General features: G+C 38.4%; 1 protein-coding gene across 5 annotated transcripts in view; it reads left to right on the top strand.

The window, feature by feature from the left end:
• Nucleotides 1-23,215, top strand: part of Nep3 (M13 family metallopeptidase neprilysin 3) — a 159,815-nt gene that overhangs the window by 112,049 nt on the left and 24,551 nt on the right. For 3 of the 5 annotated variants that reach the window (XM_083136035.1, XM_083136037.1, XM_083136036.1), the window contains 5 exons: nt 14,071-14,115; nt 17,857-18,016; nt 19,568-19,777; nt 21,350-21,630; nt 22,413-22,511. In XM_083136035.1, coding sequence (XP_082992161.1) covers nt 14,071-14,115; nt 17,857-18,016; nt 19,568-19,777; nt 21,350-21,630; nt 22,413-22,511 — 795 coding nt within the window. The remainder of the gene's footprint in view (nt 1-14,070; nt 14,116-17,856; nt 18,017-19,567; nt 19,778-21,349; nt 21,631-22,412; nt 22,512-23,215) is intronic. The other 2 variants (XM_083136038.1, XM_083136039.1) reach the window with 1 other exon arrangement.

Below are 23,215 nucleotides of genomic sequence, written 5' to 3'. Positions count from 1 at the left end.
AAAGATATTTATTGAGATACAACTCGCATTGATGCAAGTATGAGATAATTAAAAAGACTTGAGAAGGAACTATACACAAGAAACTGTGTGATACACTGTTGAGACTGCAATGGTTGCCAGACAGTTACGGAAATTTCCACAGTGCAGTCGGGTGGTACTCGTAAGGTAAAAAATAGTACAAACCGTTGTTCGTTCCTGAGAATTTAGCAGGCAGTTATATCCAGGAAACTCCGAGAAACAACAGAACAACACTTGTTAATGGGCAACCCGCGGTAGCTGCGCAAACTGAGGATTTACCCGGGAGAGTAATTGCTCTGTTCGCTTCGTGTTCAACGCAGGAAGACACGGGTTTAATTGGACACAAGATTATGAGAGGATTTATTTGGAAAGCGGTCAACCGCAAATATGCAATACGAGTTGCTGAGACTCTGGTTACATCCCTGTATACTCATAATGTTATCTAAGCAGGTTCTCGTATTTATAGGCGGTATTTGAGGGTGTAGGAGGCACCTGCTCCCTACCCTTATAAAGAGAAATTGCTGAAAAAAGGTCTCAACGCTGAAACAAATCTTGTAACTGAGCAATCATAGTAACCGTGCTCTAATTCTTATCTTATGTCAAAATCGGTTGTATTGCCACCAGAAGAGGACTAGAGAATACGTTCCTGCGAGACCACACAAAAATGAAGCGAATAGCGCTGATGCCCTATTGGCATCTTCGCCCCGTTCCCGTTTTGGGGAGAGCGAAATGCGAGCAAAGTACATACTGGTGCAGTATATACCATGTCCCCTCGATTCATTCAAAGTTAAAGATATTTATCCTTCCCCCAATAAGAATGGTGAAATTCCACCCATGCTGATGGACATGGTGTTTGTATTTATCGTTTGATTATTTATAACACTTTAACTCCTTTGCGTTAATTGCAAAGATCATTGCTCCTCATATAATAAAACAAACGCCTGTAATAGTCTGAAGGTCTATAAAAGCTATAGAACCTGTCTTTTGGTCGGTCGCATTCTGTCTCTTGAAACTGGAACAACGCAATCAACGGGATGTGGAATCTCTCTTGGCAGTTAGCTAGGGTCAAGTTCCGTAAGGGGATATAAACCCCCTTCCCCAGACGAGGAAAGAACTCGCCAGTTAATGATCCAGTAGCGGCTCGTGCCTAAAATAACAGGTGAAGAAGTATATTTATAGGCAATGAAAACAAATAGTAAGTGCCAGTGCCCCCCACCCCAATTTAAAACGCCTTTTTTGTCTTCATCCGTCCATCTGGAAAATGGTGTCTGCAACAAATTACACACTAAGTCATTTACTGGGTTCATTGTAGAAACCACAGCTCAACACATGAACACAACACACGATAGGAAACGCGAAACACACACGCGGAACAAGATCTCGCGAGAACGCGAAGATTTTGCCACAAGCACTGGATGCGATGTTTTCTCCGACGAGAGAACTGATTCACGTAGAGGGCGACACCATGTTCAAGGCCAACGCTAGGTGACGTCACCGTTGCCATGACAACCGGCTAAGTCTTCCGCAACCTAGCGGTGTTTGCTCTTGGGTTGGGACGAACTCAATACGTGCGTAGCGCCGAGCGGCGTGTTATTTGAGTATTATCGTGTGCGTTCTGCTGGGAAATAGTTTAATTTAATAAGCAAATTAAAAATGTCAATATTAATTTGAAAATTAGGTGAAAACATCTGCACTTGTTGCACTTGGCCAGCCGCCACTGTAATGATCTAAGCTACGTGGTTGGGTGCAGCAGTCTCGAGGCAGCTGTAACTGGATTGGGCGGGATTCTAATGGAATCGTTGGGACGTGACAGTTGGAAATGTTGTGTGGGCTACATTTTTCTGGGAACTCCGTTAAACTGCGTCATGAAAGCACATTCCTTTTCGCTCTTGATCTTAAAGTAGAATTCGCGGAAAACACCCAGTACATAGCTTGGTAGTTTATTACCCCAATTCATAATTTGGTGCTAATGTGAAATTGGCATTAGCCCCGTCTAGTTGGCTGCACTTTTTGACTCTCTTTGCACCGAAGCGTCTAGTTCGTTGATTTGGAGTCAAGTAGTCAGTGACGTGCACTGAGGAGTAGCTACTCTAGCAGAGATAGATTAATCAATCTCACATCTCTAATTATTTTCAAATCACAATATTTATTATCTTTAAAGCCATAGTTCATATGCAACACTTTCTTTTTCACGTGCTCCTCGTCCCTCGGTGTGATCCGCGGACAAAACTGGCCTAGCTCGCTCTTCTTCCGCCATAGCAGTTCCAGGTAGAAACGGGTTTCCGAAGGAAAAGGGAAGATTTCTGCCTCTACCTCCCTTGCCCCCTCGCCCCCGCTGCAATGGTTGAAAGCCCGTGCTTTCAGGTCCCTCAGTCTATCTCCAATAGGACAGATAGGGGATTGCTTTCCATTCGATTCCTTTGTAAATCCTCTAAAGAACTCAAGGGAAAATTTTCTGCAGTACTTATGTTCACTATTGTGCCACATTTGGTTATCGCGAAAATGAGGATGATGTGATGAAATTAATGAAAGAACCTCGAACAATCCAGGCCGGGATTCGAACCCGTACATTCTTGTTCCTGTTTTGTACTCTGCAGTGAATAATTGAATAATTTGAAATGAAAAACGTATCTCAGAACTCAAGAAGCCAAATTAATATTATTGAAGAAACTACAAAAAAGTGTGTTTTGTTACCTGTTTTGTTTCTGTGCATAAAGTGGACTTAAAACACCAAATCAACCAACCGTGGGGGAGTGGTTATCACAGCGCGCTAGGACACCAGGAGTTCCGGGTTCGAACCCCGACCTGGACATGGGTGTTCTTTGAGTTTCTCCCTTCATTAATTTATCGTATCATTTTCGCAATTAACGGAATGTGAGATAAAAGCGACGCTAAGTAACAAAAATCAAGTCAAATGATTGATTGATTGCTTGATTTGGTTTATTTTACTTCGCTTTTCCGCCACTTTTGGCTAATCGCGAAGATAATACAATATAATTGATGAAGGGACACACTCAAAGAATACCCATGACCAAGCCGACATTCGAACCCAGGATCTCTCGCTTAGTAGTCAAATCAATTTTTTTTATTTTCAAATGGGGGTGGGGGTTACGTGTACTTTTTTTAGTACTCATTCATCATTTTGCAATCTTTTCCTGTTATTGACGTTCTATTTTTAGGAATACTGGGCCCTAAAGGCAGGAGGGGTATGAGCCACACCAACCCCCCCCCCCCTTGAGTACTCCATTGATTGCTACCCCAAGTGTCGACGTCATCGCACGTCACTGCAAGTAGTGTATTTGGTGTCTGCACCGTCTGCACTACCTTCCGGACCGGTGTATGTTTGGTGTATCGTCACGTGGTGCGTGCTAACTAATCAAATGACCGTTAAAAGCAGCAGACAAGCATTTGTTGAATCCTCTGAACTTGAACACCGCTTTCCGTCTAGTTGGTTGAACGTAATTTCCTTGCACCACTCTGACACTGGATACACCTGCACTGCACCGAGTGTCAAAAAGTGCAGCCAACTAGACGGGGCTATTGTTCTGCGCCATCTGTGGTGTCTTGTTACACCATTGCATGTCAGATAACCCCAAGCGTAGAAACCTTGAACCCTCAATTGGATCGTGTGTTGCACCAATTGTGGTTGCAACTTGATATCATGTTTTTAAGATAACACATGGTGGTATTTGAAGGGGGACAGGGAGAAAGTCCTCCCTTTGGTTACTGCATCCCCGCTTTGGTAATTTTTGACTCTTGCCCTGACTCTTGGGGCATGTATAATTTATATATACGTAATATCCCCATACTTCAAGAATAGTTACTGGAATTCCTCTCCCCTCAAGGACATATTTAGACTTACTAAATACAAAAATTAAATAATGTAAATAATGAAATATTAAAATAACACAAATTAAATAATGAAAATATACTTGTTTAATCGAGGATAATTTATTTCCGCCCAACTTATTGGAAGGCAAGAATTATTTTGAAATCACACGACTTTGAATGACAGCACCATAGAATATTTATGAAAGATTTATTACTACTTATAATAATATGCATAACACAAGCACTTTACTTTTTGTCAACTGGATCTAACATCCTTTTCTGGTGTTCAATAAAAGTTCAATCTTTTATCTATTTGACATTCTTTTCTTGCCACTTTCTTAACTGTACGGTACCCGGTGGAGGCACATAGTGGTTCGGATCCCACTTTAAACTGTAGGCCCAGTCCCAATTAGCCTGACTGTGCATAAACCGGACTTAAAAACACCAGCTCAATCAATCAATTAACTGTAGGTAAGCTAAATAATGAATATGTGCTGTTGTATCACTATCCTTACCGTTGTTGATATTCATACAATAATGTTTATTAATTTGAATATTTTAATTTATACTATTTTAATTAATGTAAAATACAATTATTTTAAATTAAACATTATTATTATTATGAGACACTTGGCTTGGGTCGGATCCTTCCCCGAATTATATTTCTAAATATATTCCTTTCTCCACTGGCAATGTTTCAAATACCACACTGAGTGTACAGGTAACAAAAGTTAGGATAGAAATCAGAGCGTCAAATATGCTTCTGAAATCTTCCTTTGAAGTGAATGCGACTGTAGGCACGGACAGGATGAAACTCTTTGCAGAATCTTGTAGCTTAGTTCGGAAACTTGTGAGAGTATCTTTGCAACACGTCGTATTCTATGTCGCAACGCAACGGAATAATCTTTCGATAAACTTTGAATTCAACTGTTCCTCCAACTCCAGGAAGTCGCCAAGTAGAAGTCACCGCCGTGCCATTTTGCTAATTGGTTACTAGACAAGAAAGTTTTAGGTATAAACTTTGATGTCGAAGAGATGGTTCAGAAGTTTAATGAGTAACAAATTTACATTCGAAGTTACGTGTATTGATGCGGTAATGCGAAATACTCGAAGTTATTAGCATCATTTGAATTTTGTACGATTCCGGGTCCTCTTAAAAGGCTTTGATAAGTATAATCTTCATGTACAGTTATTTTTGTTACATAAAGTTTACGTATTTCAGATATACCTACTCGAATATGACAAGGATTGGTTTGGGCCTCTCCGATGGCGTAGTGGTGACGTAGTCGCTTTGCAATCGAGGGGTCCCGGTTCAATAGCAGGTAGAGGCACATTGCACAGTGGTTTCGATACCACTTTAAACTGGTCTATTAGCCTATCTTTAGCCTATCTGTGCATAAAGTGGACTTAAAAAGAATAATTCAAAAAAATTTCGTAAATACAGGGTAATTCAAAATGATTCATCAAATTTTATATTGCCATATATTTTGTGTTTTACAGTGCCAACGTGGCAAATAATACATAAACATAAAGGAACTTTAATATAAAATGCATGACACGATTTGATTTTGATTTGATTTGATTTAGTTTATTTTACTTCGCGTTTTGTGCCTCTTGGCTAATTTGCGAAGATGGGGATGAGTGATGAAATGATGAAATTGATGAATGGACATTCACAAACAACCAAGCCCGACCGGGATTCGAACCCGGGACCCTTGGCGTCGCAGCGCGATGTGCTAACCTGCATGACACGAGATGGCGACAGTGACACAGTATACAGTGTAATGGAAAATGGCGACAGAACAGCAAAATGCTTCCTGTGTGATCCTCTTAGCTCCCTGTCTTCCTATAATTTCACCATTTGATTTTTCTTATGGGCCTACATCAAAGATGCTATTGCCCATAATTATTGAGAAACTAAAAACTGCCTTGTTGTTGCCGTGGAGTCTGTACCAACTGGCATTTCATGGTTTGACTCTCGTCTCGATGTTGCTCGCGTTACTAAGGACATTAAAAGGTTTATTATGAAATTTTATGAATTTTCCTTTACATTCGATCCATGTATCATTCGTCACATCACGGTAACGTCGCAAAATCAAAATATTTGTATTATCATTGGAAGTCGCATGAATTATTTTGAATTACCCTGTATTTGGCGGGTAAACTTATGGTTTTTAGGATACTGGAAACAAAATTAGCTGCACATGTCAGACAAAGAGGTCATATTCAATTGCTTATCTCATAATGTCATAAAATATCGACTCTCTTCAGTTCCATATTGCCATAGTTTGCGTTACTATTTTATCTATCTAGGGTCCTTGCTTAGAATAATTCTTAACATTCTCACCCTTAGTGTAATCAGTACTTTGTGTGGTACAGATTTTTAGTGTTACCCAGCGATGTCAAGCTTATTCTACAGGGTGACCATAAAGTATATTCCATAGGACGAAACGATCATAAATGCTCTATTTTCTGTCCATTTGAATCCAAGCAATTTTGGAGACTCCTATGGAAGTTCCGGCATACTCCGGCATGCAGGGCAGAGTCATCGCAAACCAAAAACAAAAAAGTATGTTAACAAGGAAGCCACAATGGAGTGCGACTTTGCGGTCACCCTGTATTAATCCAGGCAACTTCGGCGATGTGTTGACTACGCGTCTGTCCAACAAAGGTCACTTAGCAGATCGTGCACCTAAAGGATTGTTGTGCCTCGCAGTAGCAGTGCCTCGCAGTGCTACTGATTTCATTGCAACAATGGGTAAGGTCCAATCAAGTGGTGTATCTAGAATTTTCCATCTGAGGGGTGTAAGGATAAATTTAGAATCAAAAACAACCAAAATTTTGGCCTTTGTAAATAAATTTAGGGGGATATTGTGGAAATTTTGAGGAGTGTTGAGGAAGTCTAGTTGGAGTACCCCCATCGGCGTAACTTTATATCCTGGCCGTAGCTGTTGCACAAATTGCAATTTATATAGGTGGAACTCTATATCACATTTCGTAATCCAACGCAGCGCATCGTGACTAATGTGAAATGTGCTTGCTTCCACGCGACAGGGCGAACGTTGTGGAATCGAAGGACATTTTTAAGTGGTACATACTGTCGTCTGGAGCCTCTCATGCTTCCTATCGGTGACCAATTCCGCGGCTACAACGCTCTTGTCGCGCACGTAGTCCTCCACAGTCTGAATTAGGGATGGCCAAACGGATCCGGATCCGAAAAATCCGGATCCGAGAAATCCGGATCCGGATCCGAAAATCCCGGATCCGGATCCGAAAATTCCGGATCTGGATCCGGATCCGAGAGCTCCGGATCCGCGGATCCGGATCCGGGTCTGAAAGTTTCGGATCTGGATCCGGATCCGAGAGTTCCGGATCCGGGTCTGAAAGTTTGGGATCTGGATCTGGATCCGAAAATCCGGATCCGGATCCAAGAGTTTCGTATCTCAATCCCATTATAATATTACCACACCTTAGTCCTACTAGAATTTTTTTCAAGTGTTGTTCCTAAAATACTTTGCTACGCATCGGCTAACACACTCGTGCACAAATGTCCGAAGTGATTTTGTAAATGCCATTGAAACGAATATGTATTCATTCGAATGTATTGGAAATGAAAACACACATAAATGTGAGACATTCCATTCCAGGATGAAACCTTTAACACATATAACAAGATAGAAATGTTATAGAAAAATTATACAATTGTTCTACAGTTACAGTTTTACAAATTAAAATAAAACATTATAATATATGTAGTGTTAAATAATTACAAAGTGTAAGACTAACAAGGGAGGTTATCTAAAGGTCCCCCTCCGATTTCCATGAAACTTGGAAGTATAGTGGGGCCCAAAGGAAGAATTACGTGTTTTTTTGTTTCAGCTAAAAAACGGTTTTAGGGGGCAAAACCCCCTCAAATGTCAAGATGAGGACAAATTGAAGTGAGGATCTGACCCCTGTGTCTTTCCGATTTCCATGAAACTTGGCAGGTGTATAGTGGGGCCCAATGGAAGAAATACGTGTTTTTTTGTTTCAGATAAAAAAACGGTTTTAGGGGGCAAAACCCCCTCAAATGTCAAGATGAGGACAAATTGAAGTGAGGATCTGACCCTGTGTCCCCCTCCGATTTCCATGATACTTGGCAGGTGTGTGTATAAACGGGCCCAAATGAAGAAATACGTGTTTTTTTTTTGTTTCAGCTAAAAAACGGTTTTAGGGGGCAAAACCCCCTCAAATGTCAAGATGAGGACAAATTGAAGTGAGGATCTGACCCCTGTGTCTTTCCGATTTCCATGAAACTTGGCAGGTGTATACTGTATAGTGGGGCCCAATGGAAGAAATACGTGTTTTTTTGTTTCAGATAAAAAACGGTTTTAGGGGGCAAAACCCCCTCAAATGTCAAGATGAGGACAAATTGAAGTGAGGATCTGACCCCTGTGTCTTTCCAATTTCCATGAAACTTGGCAGGTGTATAGTGGGGCCCAATGGAAGAAATACGTGTTTTTTTGTTTCAGATAAAAAAAACGGTTTTAGGGGGCAAAACCCCCTCAAATGTCAAGATGAGGACAAATTGAAGTGAGGATCTGACCCTGTGTCCCCCTCCGATTTCCATGATACTTGGCAGGTGTGTGTATAAACGGGCCCAAATGAAGAAATACGTGTTTTTTTTTTGTTTCAGCTAAAAAACGGTTTTAGGGGGCAAAACCCCCTCAAATGTCAAGATGAGGACAAATTGAAGTGAGGATCTGACACCTGTGTCTTTCCGATTTCCATGAAACTTGGCAGGTGTATACTGTATAGTGGGGCCCAATGGAAGAAATACGTGTTTTTTTGTTTCAGATAAAAAACGGTTTTAGGGGGCAAAACCCCCTCAAATGTCAAGATGAGGACAAATTGAAGTGAGGATCTGACCCCTGTGTCCCTCCCATTTCCATAAAACTTGGCAGGTGTAGTGGGGCCCAATGGAAGAAATAAGTGCTTTTTTTGTTTCAGCTAAAAAACAGTTATAGGGGGCACAACCCCCTAAAATGTCAAGATGAGGACAAATTGAAGTGAGGATCGGACCCCTGTGTCCCCCTCCGATTTCCATGATACTTGGTAGGTGTGTGTATAAACGGGCCCAAATGAAGAAATACGTGTTTTTTTTGTTTCGACTAAAAAACGATTTTAGGGGGCAACCCCCCTCAAATGTCAATATGAGGACAAATTTAAGTGGGCATTTGATTTGTGTGTCCCCCTCCGATTTCCATGAAACTTGGCAGGTGTATAGTGGGGCCCAAAGGAAGAAATACATGTTTTTTTTTTGTTTCAGCTAAAAAACGGTTTTACAGGGCGAAACCCACTGAATTGTCAAGATGAGGACAAATTGAAGTGGGGATCTGACCCCTGTGTCCCCCTCAGATTTCCATGAAACTTGGCAGAAGAAATACGTGTTTTTTTGTTTCGGAAAAAAATTTGTTCTAGAGGGCAACCTCCTCTCAAATGTCAAGATGAGGACAAATTGAAGTGGGGATCTGACCCCTGAGTTCCCCTCCGATTTCCATGAAACGTGGCAGGTGTATAGAGGGGCCCGAAGGAAGAATTACGTGTTTTTTTGTTTGAGCTAAAAACTGTTTCAGGGGGCAAAATCCCCTCAAATGTCAAGATGAGGACAAATTGAAGTAAGGATCTGACCCCTGTGTTCCCCTCCGATTTTCATGAAACTTCGCAGGTGTATAGAGGGGCCCAAAGGAAGAAATACGTGTTTTTTTGTTTCGGCTAAAATACTGGTTTAGGGGGCAAAACCCGCCTCAAATGTCAAGATTAGGACAAATTGCCGTGGGAATCATCTGACCCCTGTGTCCCCCTCCGATTCCCATGAAATTTGACAGGTGTATAGAGAGGCCGTATGCCCCCTGTTTCTTCCTATGCCATATTTACGTGGTTTCGGGAACTTCAATTTCTCCTCATCTTGACATTTGAGGGAGGGGGGGGCTCTATACACCTGCCAAGTTTCATGGAAATCGGAGGGGGAGACTTAGACCTCCCTAGTAAGTAAGTGTATTAATTAATTACAAACCGCGCACGCGAGCACACACACTATATATATATATATGTGTGTGTATGTATATTATATATATATGTATATTAGCAGGTAACAATATGTTATAAGCACATTCTTACTTTCCAAAGAAGCGCATGTGGGATGGCAAAACGGATCCGGATCCGAAAATTCCGGATCCGGATCCAAAAGTACCGGATCCGGATCCGAAAGTACCTGATCTGGATCTGAAAGTACCGGATCCGAAAGTTTTGGATCCGGATCCGAAAATTCTGAATCCGGATCCGAAAGTTCTGAATCCGGATCCGAAAGTTCTGGATCCGGATCCGGATCCGAATCTGAAAATTCCGGATCCGCGGATCCGGATCCGGATCTGAAAATTCCGGATCCGAAAAATTTTAGGATCCGGATCCTAAGGATCCGGAACCAACCGGATCCGGATTTCGGATCCGCCAGGATCCGGATCTGGCCACCCCTAGTCTGAATACGTACGCCCCTGCACTGGCCAACGACACATAGCGAAATAAATGGCAAATCATTGTGTAGCGCTTGGGCACGAAATACAGGTGGCGCCGCCGCACTTTTCCTTTGTAGAGGATTGCCACGTGTTATTGTACTATTTCCCGTGGCCCACACTGTATATTCCAATGCTATATAATTTAACATTCTGCTGCACGTACACACTTCCCAAAAAATATTTAGAATACGTTTCTAAATAAGACTCTTTCTGTTGATACGAGAATAAGCTTTCAGCATCTTACTTTCGATTTTATTTTAAAAGCACTATTCCTGCACCGCTTTTCCCTAAAAACAAGAAACCCTATTTCATGAGCCGTTGATGGTTGGTTTAAATTCCGAGACGCGCGAACAAACAAAGAAAGCCTACGTAGTCGGGTAAAATGGCAGCCTGTGATGAATAACGGCTTTCGCTGTTTTTAGGAAAGCGTGGGCGAGAGCGCGAGCATCCAAGGTCTTTGCTGAAATATCCAGACGCTAAGAATCTATCTTGAACTCTGCAACAGCTGGAGTTTCCTTACGTTCAATTTAAGGCTCTCTTGCACTGGTTAGGGCCAGTGGCGGATAAGGGAAACGCACTTCAGAGGAGCGATCAGACCCAGAGGCCCCTAACATAACATATTTTCACAAAGGCCCTATTTATGGTATTTTGGTTCAAAATTTACCCTTACGCCTCCCTAAATACAAACCTACAACCCCCTTTGATAAAAAATTCTAGATAAGCCCCTAGGGGCGATTTTCAGTCTTTTACAGGCGTTAGTCACCATTTTCGTTCTTTGTTCTTCTGCATCCCATGTGTTTTTAAGGAATTGAGTTGTATTTTATTGCTTCAGGTCTTCAAACTGACATTGCGAAAAAAAAATTAACATGGCGATACACACTTCACTTGCTATTATCTCTTCACTCTGCTGTATCTGTCCAGAAATATATTGTAATGCAGCGTACAATTGTGTTGCTGATTAGCCTCGTCACTGTGAAGGACTTTTCATTCCAGTAGAATCATCACACTGTAATTGTTGGAAACAACCAGTCACAAAATTCAATCCTTCGGAAATATCCGTTATCAAAATCTAGTGTAATGGCATGCGAACTTCTCTCCCTATATGCCAGTATGATCTCCATGCGTTACTGATGTGTTAGAGCAATTTTGATGCTTTTTTCTGACACCTCGAAAAGGAGCAAATTGGAACAATAATTCATTCATAACTTTTTACTGGTTAAAGATACGTCGAAAGAACCTTCACCACTGCATTTCTCGTGAAATTCTAGCCTGATTTGATATATCATATCACCCCATTCCCATTATATGTTTTAAGTTTAATTCAAAAGGGCCGGTTTCAAGATGGCGGTCGTCATCGTCATACGCCCTATAACATTTTCCTCCACCCCGATTACAAACCTGCAGTGTTAGTTTTGCGGAACAGTATGTTATTCAACTTTTATTCGGGTGTCTCCACACTTTCGGACCACCCTGTATATCATGAAGTTGCTGACCAGCTAGGAGAGAGTTTGTAATAAATATAATGTAAATTAGGCTCATGACATTTTTTTATAAAATCCCTGATAACCTATTCGAATCAACTGTTCCCCTCAAATATCCATGAAATCATGCTGGCCTTGATGATTTACACAGGATATAATTAAAGCCATTTAAAGTAAATCTTGCCTCTATAAAAACATCGCGCGCAGTTTGAATATCTGCAGAAAGCAGGGGAAAATTGAATAGGCTTACAGAAACTATGTAACAATTGACAGAACATTACACACAATTTGATTTTAGACATTTCTGATCCTTTATCCAAAATAAAGAAAGGAGAGAGATATACCAAAGTTCATCAAATACAATGACCTGATTCTCCCCGACGATGAAGCAACAGTGAATGCTTCCTCACCACAGTAAAAGTAACATGCCCGCCCTTCACCATCGAAAATGCAATAAAAAGCTTGACACCAAAGAAATTATTGTTGCGGATGGCATCCTGCGTATACAATACAAGCCTGTTCATTGCCCTACTAAGAGAGGAAATCCATTATATGAACGATAGGCACTGCACTGTCCGGCACAACACAGACATGCATTGGCAAAGTGATTTGAAGTAATCAATAAGACCCTGGTTCATATGTTTGTGCTCCTCACATGAACGGAACAACCAGAATGCCCACCCGAGAATTAAAACCTGTCATGGTCGTCCCGACCCACCCAGACCACGCTGGTGTAGTCTTTTTTTGTCTTCTGAACACACTCTTGTGTTGCTGCGTGAAAAAATCAGCAAGAAAAGAGAGGAGAACTTTTTATTGAAGTATTCATTCCTCTTTGACGACCCTGATCCAAGTTGCCACATTCGCTGCTCATGTGCCCAATATCTATGCTTCTTTTTCCCATCCCTCCACTTCCAAACAAGCTGGAACCATGAACTAACTCTTAATTGCAACTTCTAGTTGGTCCGGTGATGCCGACTGTTCATAATGGATTTCGTACTTGAATGAAAATTTTGTTAACGAAAGTATGTTCTGTGGTCAGCTCTATTAGCAATGTTGTCTGCACCAACGAAAGTTTTTGTAAGGATAATATATCAAAGGTTATTAACTGAGGAATGTCGTTTGAGTATCAAAGTTCTCATAGAATATGTTCATATATTTTGTCTCTTCCTGCATGGTCTATGAGAGGATAAAGCTTTCTGAAAATATGAAGCCATGGTTCCACTTCAACTGCGCTGGTTCTCAGAGATGTGCCTATTCCTCATGGGATGGATTTACGTTGTTTTTCCACGTTTTACCTGGTAAGCTCATACAGGGTGAAGCCAGCCGGAAATCGAGGAGGAAATCGCTTTTGCTTCCCAGACTATGGATGGCTGCAAGAGTTGCAAACTGTGGACTATATTTCATAATCTCACCATTTATCTTTCTCGTGCATGCGTGGACGACGGGAGGGTGCAAATGTAGTGCAAAACTATGGGCTAGTCAAAACCTTCAATTGAAAAGTCAGGTTCTAATTGGAAGCTGAAGACGAATTGTAAATGGTGGTTTACCTTCATTTGGGAGAGATGCAAAAGTTTTTCTTAATGAATAAAATAGCTCAAAGTTGTGCAAAACTATGGGCTATTGAAAACACTAAAATTCAAAGGTCTGGTTCCAAGTTGATGCTGAAGATGAATTATAAATCGTGATTTACCATAATTTGGAATGGGTGCACAACTTTGTCCTTGGGGAAGGAAAGGTTGCAGAACCAGTGCAAAATTTTGTGCTAGTCAAAACCCTCAAATTCAAAAGTGCGGTTCTAGATTAACTTGAAACCCAACTTTTGAATCGTGATTTGCCGAAATTTGGGGGAGGTCAAAACTCTCTCTTTGTGGAACAAAAAGTTGCAAAACTAGTGCAAAACTTCTAGTTAAGAAATAGATGCGGGTCACAAGTTTGGGTTCAAATGATGTTTGTTTGACCCTTTTTACATAAATTATCCTAGCTGAGGGGATAGTATCCCTCTCCCCACTACAAACACTATATTTAATGCATTGTATTCAATCAGCCATAACTAAAAATTTAAAAAAGGGAAAGGTTTAACCTTAAATAGACCAATTATAAATGTAATCAATAATTGATATAAAATGCAACAAAATCACCACACAATCATAAGGATTTTAAATGCTATTAAATACTTTGTATTCCAGGTTCGAAGTTCCTTATGCTTATGCACGCCCCTGGCTTCCTGCCGGGTAGGTATACTGTAACTTACCTATAGCTCATTAGTCATTATCTAGCAACAAGCTTGGAAGAAAGAAAACAAGCACATGCCATATAAACAGATATTCCTAAAGCCTTCGACAGTGTAAATTATGATGTTCTATTAAGCAACCTCTTATATCACAACCTCTCAAATCCTGCACTACATTTCTCTACTTCATATCTAATTAACAGCAAACAGAAAGCAATTATAGGAAGACTTTTTAGTTTTTCAGATGTTTCCAGGGCTAAACCTCAGCCCAGAGAGCACATCCCAAGTAACCAAAAGTGGTTGGCCCAAAGTTGGTCAAGCTTAAGAACATAATGTTGGGCAACAGTAATGTTTGCTGTGGTTCCAACGTTGGCTCAATACGTTGTTTCTAAGTTTGGCAAATGTGGATTTTACATTGGGCCAAAACTCCATACTGGATCTATGTTACCATTTTCATTATGTATGGTATTTCTTTTTCACAAATGGAGTAAGCCACCATCTTTAAAATTTAATGTAACAGAAAACATCAAGAGACTTTGTGAAAACAATGATGAATTTGAATTACCTGATGATATTTGGGATTCATAATTTTAAAAAAATCTGAAATAAAAATAAAACAGACTGCTTTTTTTCACAGTTAAGTTGCTATATTACAACAATGTAACATTGACAACATCCATTATATAACGGATTCTTTTTGTTTAAAAAATTACTAACCATTGTTATAACTGTATCTTTAGTCAAAATGAAAATAAATGTCTGATGAAAGGAGCGTGTGTTCTCCTGAAACATCACAAAGAAAAACTGTTTTCTTATACTTGTAATAACCGTAAACTACAAGAAAATAATTCTATAATGCAAGCAATGCGTACATGCAAGAAAAACTATAATAGTACAAATTATTTGTGAAAAAGAAAATACACAGCACTTTCTCAGTCACATGGTATTGTTTCAAGACACCATAATTTCAAGTGGTAGCACAAAAAACTTTCTCGAGTTTACTAAGTTTTTCACCTTTCATGGAGATCAGTCTGCACATATTGTTTAACTACCTTCACAAGGATACCTGTAAGAATGTTCTCGTTCTGCTACATCTAAAGAGACAAACAATGAGCAATTCCCAACACATCTTTCATCCATGGAAGCATACAAGTTAAGAATGGCTTATACTTTCTTTAAAAAAAATATTATATTCCAGAATGTGCTGTGACTGAAATATTAGAAAAGAAGCACAGTTACATGCCACTTATTTTACACTGTAAAATTTACAGCATACTCCTGAAAGTTGTCTTAAGAAGAAAGTAGTTTTAAAACTGATTTTGACTAACTTTTCCATGGTTGACCAAACTCTGGCAACAACCATTGGCCAAATGTAAAACCAACTTCAATTTGCCAACCAACGTAAACCCAAACTTTCCCACATAAAAACTGCATTTAGCCCAACAGTTGTGGTTACTTAGGATGTGCTTGCACCAAGCTCACGATAACTTCCTTACTGGATGCAAGTTCGATAAGTGGTATCTCAAGCACTTTTTCTTTGCAGAAAAGCTACTGCTGAAAGCTTACAGTTATTGATGACAAGCTTGATGCAGGCCTGGCTTTACAAGTTTGCTGAAACTTCAACATAATAGTAACTAGATAGCTGGGTGCAAGCTCACAGCTTGCCATGGAGAGCTTGCTTCAAACTTCACTTTGCATGGCAAGCTGTGCTTTTGTAGGAGCCTTACCAAAGCACTTAGTGATTCATTCAGATTTTTATATGCAGACGATACAGTATGACTCTTCACAATACTGACAATTGTAATATATTACAAAATTAGGTTAATGCACTAATAAGGTGGTGTCAACTAAATGATTCTAATCTCAGTATAGGCAAGAGGTTTTACTTGATGACATAATCCCATAATAGAACGCTAATTGAATTCAATTATCAAGTTAACTGCATAGAAATGAAAGACATTAATGAAATGAAAGATCTGTAAGATACAGTTTCCACACGCATTGAAATAATTCTAATGTAGTTTACAGAAACTTAGGAATTGTAGCTTTACTGGCGACATGATTCGAACAGGTGTTCTCGGGTTACCAGCCAGGTTAAATTGGAAAAGCTAACTCCAATTTAACCTGACTGGTAACCCGAGTACACCTGTTTGAATCACAGAAACTTAGCATACAAATTCAAAACTCGTGAAGATTCTACAAGTATGGAAGTAATAAAAATAATATTATGTTCATTATTTAGCACAAAACACAAGAGTCTACACACCAGAAATATGGGGAGAGAGAGAGAGAGTGAGAGAGTGTAAGTAATACAGAAGCCAGACTAGAGAGAAAGAAATAGAGAAGGTGGAAATAGAAAGAGAGAAAGAAATAGAGATGGTAGAAATAGAAAGATAGAGAGAGAAGAGAGAAAAATAGGGAGAAATAGAAAATGAGAGAGAGAGAGAAATAGGGAGCACGAGAGTGTGAAAAACACAGAAGGCAGAGAAGGAAGAAAGTAAAAGAGAAGCGAGTTGGAGAAAGACAGAATAGCAAATTTAAAAGGGATAAGAAAAGATAACGAAAAGAAAAGACAAATTGAAAAACAGGAAGAGAGAGAGGGGGAGAAGGAAGAGAAGTAGCAGAAAAAGAATAAAGAGGAAACAGAAAATGAGATCAAAACATATAACAAGAAATAGCCAAGAAGAGAGGAAGGTCAGAAGCTAGAAAGAAGGTACAAGGAATGAAGTGGAGAAAATAGTTACAAATAAAAGGAAAGGTGGAAGGAGAAGTCCACATTTTTCATTATTGCAAAGAGGAGGGGGGTCAAGTTCTTTCCATGAACATAATAACAAACTAAGCTAAAGAGTACTGGAACCTCTCTTCCCAGAAAAAATAAGTAGTGCATACGCACACAAAACATAATATAGTTTCATAATGATTAATGCAATATTATAATGCAAAAACAGTCTTACTAGATACATGTGGATGTAATTGTATTGCTAGCATATTCAGTGTGATTCATCTTAATTATGACATTAATTCATGCAAGGAATTTTATATTATTTTCATGTTATATTTCATTTTCATGAACTGTCATGTCTTCAGGGCCTTTTTCCGGGATTCTTTTAATATATAGCAAGGCTACCTGCAGGATTTTTTCTCGGGAGACAGCAGTGATCAAAGCGGGGGAAACATGAGTGGTCTTTTCCCCCAGTTAAGCATAGAAAAACCTCATAAAACATCCCCACCACTATGATAAAATCTGTCTTCTTTCACTGCACCACTCGGTCATGTTTTCACACTACAATTTCACCATTCAAATTATATGTAGTCTTTCCAGATATCTCAGGAGGAGCAAATGCCTCCCCTGGGCTCCCTCTGCAGGCATCATACATAGGGTTAATATTAAAAGTGTTGTTGCATCAAGTATGTGTTAGTAGCTGTAATGAGTAGAAGCCTGCATTTGTAACTTACATTTTCCCAGATAGTGCCTTAAAGATGTCACACTGGCAGCAAGCTTTCAAATGGTGCTTCCCCAATTTGTATTGGCAAGCTAAAATCTCACTTCATGTATAACATGAAACAAGAATGTGCTTGCACAAAGCATGCTGTATCAAGCTAACCTCAACACGTTATATGAAAGCTATGTGCACTTGATGCAAGCTTGTGTACTATCCAGGCTTCATTGATGTATACGTATTGAACATTTTGTTTAAGTATACTTTGAAAAAAATAAAATATTTGCTTTATTTTATTGCAGGGAACAACATTATGGAAGTCCAGAAGCCTCCTTGAGAAATTCTTACTGGTACTATGTGCTATTCTGTTGCTTGTGATATTCATATTGGGTACTTGTCTTAGCTCTTTCACTGGAAGGAGTGCTACTCCACTTCATGTACATATAGGTGAACAGTATTCAGGTTAGTGGAAAACAATTTTCATGCACATTACTATTTTGACTCAAAATACAATAATTTTGTATACAGGATGCATTAAATCGATCAATCAAGTATAGCCTATTTTATATTCAATATAAATTTAAATATAATATGCAATAATAAACATATTCAGTATAAATTTTGAAACTTTGAAGCTACCTAGTTAGGATTTGTTTTATATTTCTGCCACACTTGAAAACTTCTGACATAGGGAGACTGCAGTATTGGAATTTAATGGTGGGATTGTAGATTTATTTTTATTATTATTACTTAACAATTTTCAGTATTAGACTTTATATTTTACATGGGAAAGTGGGAATTATATTTCTGGCATTGTGGAGCTGTAAGTTATACTTGTACAAAATCGTATTTTTTAAAAATAAATATTCTGTTAGTTTTAATAAATATGCTCTAAATATTCACTTTTTTGCTATTGTTATATTAATAAAAACTATATTTAACTTCACTCAAATAGGTTTACACTTTAAAAATATAAATACCCAAGTAACCAGAACCGTTGGGCCAACTACAGTTTGTATGTGAGAAAGGTTGGTTTTTACATTGGTTGGCAAATTGAAGTTGGTTTTGCATTGGGCCAATGGTTATTGCCAATGCTTGCTCAACCATGGAAAATTGAGTCCAAATCAGTTTTAAAAACTACTTTCTCCTGTTAAGACAACTTTGAAGAGTATGCTGTAAATTCTAGTGTGTAATATAAATGATGCAGGATAGTGTTTTTTTTCCAAACATTTCAGTCGCAACACATACTGAAAATATAATATTTTATTAGTGAAAGTAGAAGCTATTCCAAACTTGTAGTCACTCACCAGTCCTTTGTGAACCGTCATGGATGAAAAATATTTCTGTGTTGGTAATGTAGCACAACACGAACATTCTTACAAGTATTCTTGAAGGTGGCTCATGATCCATGTATATAAAATAAACAATTTTATGTGCAGACTAAATTCCACGAAAGGTGGAAAACTAAGTAAACTGTAGAAAGTGTTTTGTGCTACCACTTGAAGATGCCTTGAAAACAATGATACCATATGAATGAGAAAGTGCTGTGTAATTTTTTTTATTATTATTTTACATAAATCATTTGCATTAAAGTTTATATTTGGCCTCACAATAAATTATATATACCATAACACAAACGTTTTCAATTTGTTGGCTCAATGTGAAAACCACACGTTGAGCCAATGTTGGAACCACAGCCAACATTACCATTGCCCAATGGTATGTTCATAGGTTTAGCCTACCATTTTTAGCACAGTTGACCCAATGTTGGGCCAACAGCTTTTGGTTGCTTTGGTATGGAGAAAATTCTCGTCCTTTCCTCTATATTTTGTTCAATTGAAACAAGTATATTTTATTATATAATGCATTTTAAATATATCATGCAACAAAATATCCAGACAAAAAAAACTACTTTGGAAATTGACCTTTGGAGATGGGACAAATTCAGTTTGTATTTTTTCCGCTTCATTTGTGCTTTAATAATAAATGATTTTTTTTTCATTCATGTTTCAGTTTCAACACATTGCCTAAGCATCCCATGTGTTACAGTAGCTTCGTCCATGATAAATTCAATGGATGTCACGGTTGATAAATGTGATGACTTTTATCAGTATGCATGTGGAGGGTGGATCAAATCAAATCCCATTCCAGATGGAAAATCTCTGTGGGGAACATTTGGAAAGCTTGAACAACAAAATCAACTTGTTATTAAAAATGTTCTAGGTTAGTATTTGCATGTGTTTTTCTTATTTACACTGATCTCATTGTTGACATTTGCAAGAGGTAACTCCTTGATTATATATTAGGTAATATATAATATTGTCTAATATTTTATTTTAATACAAAGCATGGATATCCAAGGAAAATTACTGAATGTTCTGGGTTGAATCGTATGCTGGGCATGAGAATTTCTTCATGTGTAGATATTCACAGAAGATGTACACATATAGAAATTTTAGCAAATAATGCAGTCTCAATCAGGGGAGCAATGGCACAGCATGCTACCTACACACCTGGGTTCATGTACTGGTCAAGTCTGCATTTTTTTACTTATAAATTTATATCAAATATTCCATTTCTTTGTCCCAAAATCAAAATTGTATCGAGTATTCCTTTTGTTTGTCCCAAAATCAAATTTACATAAAGTATTCCTTTTCTTTGTCCCAAATTCACTTTAATGTAATAATTTTTCATATTCATTGTGGAAAAGCAAAACATAACAAAGCAAAGTATGCATGAAGAAAACAGAATACTTCCTGGGGAAACCTGATTATATATTTCTCATAGCATTATGGCCACAAAATTTATGAAGAGAAAAATGTAGAATTTTGGGAAAATTTTAAAGTATGTTCCTTTGTTTGTATTTTTGCAGATTTCATACATTGTGTATCCACATCTCTATGAAAAATGTATAATAGGTTTCCACTCTGCGTATTCTATCTTATATTTTTGTCATGCCTGTCTAACTCATGTTAACCATTACAGTTAAATTGAATGATAATTGCACGAAATTGATTAAGAAAGGAGAAAATTCCCATGCCATCATGGGATTTGAATTTAGACCCTTCAGTGGCAACAAAGTGTCATTTGTATCAAGCACTAACTTGACTGTATTTGTTTCATATTGTTGTATGAGAACCAGAAGAATATAACTCCAAAAATTCCGTTTACGGTTTTGTTTAAATAAATTCCTCTGAAGAATTCTATTTGGAGTCAGATCAACATATCTCTACTTCTAATTCTTAGCAGTAAGATGGAGTCATGTGTCTTTGACTGATTTACTGATTCTCTTTAAGAGTTAAATATATTCTTAGGGTAAAAAAGGTAAAGTTCTCCATGCATAGAACACCATGCCATAAAGGCACATTTAGGAGATGTGGGGGTAGAGCCCCATGCATTCTCAATCTTGGATATTTTTGGAGGTGATGTAATCAGCACCACACTCTGGCCACCTATACTCCCCAGGTACCCGTTGATTTGTGGCTGGGTGAGCCCCAGAGCCACTTCATGCAGGGACAAAGCCGGAAAAACTCCGACCTTAGATCAACCACCCTGGGAATTAAACCTAGGTATCCCATGTGACAGTCAGGTGGCCTACTGCTTAGGCCACCGTAGCTCATAGATATATTCCTAAGAGTTCATTATTTCCTCTCTCCTGCAAATTTGATAAATTTGGAGTTACGTCCCCCTGGTTCTCATGTGACAATATGTTTACACATCGGTAATGTTTGTATTATGCACATGTACCAAATTAAATATACAATTCACATCGTGAATATTTCTTTCCACACTTAGAGAAACCATATTCTGAAATGAACAGTGAGGCTGCAAGAAAAGCTAAAACCTACTACATTTCATGTTTGGATGTGAATGACACCATGGAGGAACTTGGAGCGCAGCCTATGCTCGATCTGTTAAATGAAGTGGGTGGTTGGAACATTACAGGTCAATTCAATGTATCCAATTGGAATTTGCAACGTACCATTAGGGTTCTTCACAACAGATATGGTTTGGGAAGTTTGTTTACATGGACAGTTGGCGAAGATGACAGAAACTCTACAAGGCACATCATTCAGGTAAGACAATAGTAAAGTATACACTACTACAGTTGCTAAACACAGAGTACAATTCTTGATTGTAGGTGATTCTAATTCTTCTCTAAAATGTTTGTGATAAAATAGTTTTGCAGGAAAACCCCAAGAAAGTTACTTTCCATCAAAATTTAAACCTTCTGTGATTGCTTATAGAGTCTCAGGCAATATTAAATGAACAATGTTTGAAACCATGTGCTTTATAATTTTCTGTTTTTGACCGAATGTGCATGTTGCCATTGTGTTGATACATCAAGAGATGGTCTTCATGGTGAAGTGGTTACTATGCACGAAGTATATTCAAACCCTGGATAATGAATGTGCTGAATCTCTGTGGCAGAGTGGTTAGCAGAGCATGCTACAATGCCAGAGGTCTCGGATTCAAATCCTGGCCTGGGCATGGATGTTATTTGGGACTGTCCCTTCTTCAATTTCATCATATTATCACCCATCCACATCATAGCAATTAGCCAAAAGATCCAAAAAAGCAATGCTAAATAACAAGAAACAAATCAAATCAAATCTTGAATATCTTGTAAGCTAAGTTCATGTAGTATGGCGTTTGCAAAGCATAAAGGCTCATGAATGAATCTACCTAATGTTTGTGTGTGTTTTCATTGTACATTAAGCTCAATCTTTCAGAGAATTTTCATAAAAATGCAATAAATTCTAATTTGCTTTATGTTTTTACTGGTAGTTTTGATTGATTATTAATAATTGTATTGTTAACATGAAAATCTGATTGACTTTGATTAACACCCTTTCAGATCGATCAAGGAGGCTTGACTCTTCCAACAAGAGATCATTATTTGAACAAAACTGCAAACGAGAAAGTTCTATCTGCATATTTAGAATATATGACTAAGGTAAGCCACATAAGATGTAACATAAATATCTTATTCTGCTTTAAATAGTGGCACATAATTTTCAAAACAAAATATTACATTATATTTGTTTAATCATTTGATTGAATTGTCATTTAATGCTATATACAGGGTGATCACAAAGTCCCATTACCCCCTATGTATTACATAGATGTTAGTGAGCACAAAGTCCCATTACCTCCTATGTATTACATAGATGTTAATGAATTGTTGTTTCTTATTGTTGCATTTACTGCCATCACGCCAGCAATGTTGAGGAGAATTTCCCATCGTACATGACGGAGAATCATACTCTGTTATGAAAACGATGGTGTACACACAGACACTCTGGACTAAATCATAACGAATAGTCACACTATCTCCGAGTTGTCCTCTGTCATGATCTCACATTAATACAATGCGACCATCTATGACGATGTGGACACGCGATAGGGGGTAATGGGACTTTGTGATCACTCTGTACAATGAAACTTCAACTTTAATTTCCTTAATTTGACATTTATTTTTATTTTTTCACATGTATTGTCACAATTATACAGCATGTTGACATCTGGTTTACTTGTGTACTTGTGCGAATATTTTTCATATATTATTCTTAATCCATGGGAAAATACATGTTGCCATCCTTATTTCATGCATTTCCTTGAACACTAATTGCACTTGTCAGATACAACTGAAGTTTTCTA

Source organism: Lepisma saccharinum, chromosome 14 (assembly GCF_977018435.1).
Source record: "Lepisma saccharinum chromosome 14, izLepSacc3.1, whole genome shotgun sequence".
Classification (NCBI taxonomy): Eukaryota; Metazoa; Arthropoda; class Insecta; order Zygentoma; family Lepismatidae; genus Lepisma; species Lepisma saccharinum.
This window is presented reverse-complemented; position numbering and strand designations above follow the sequence as displayed.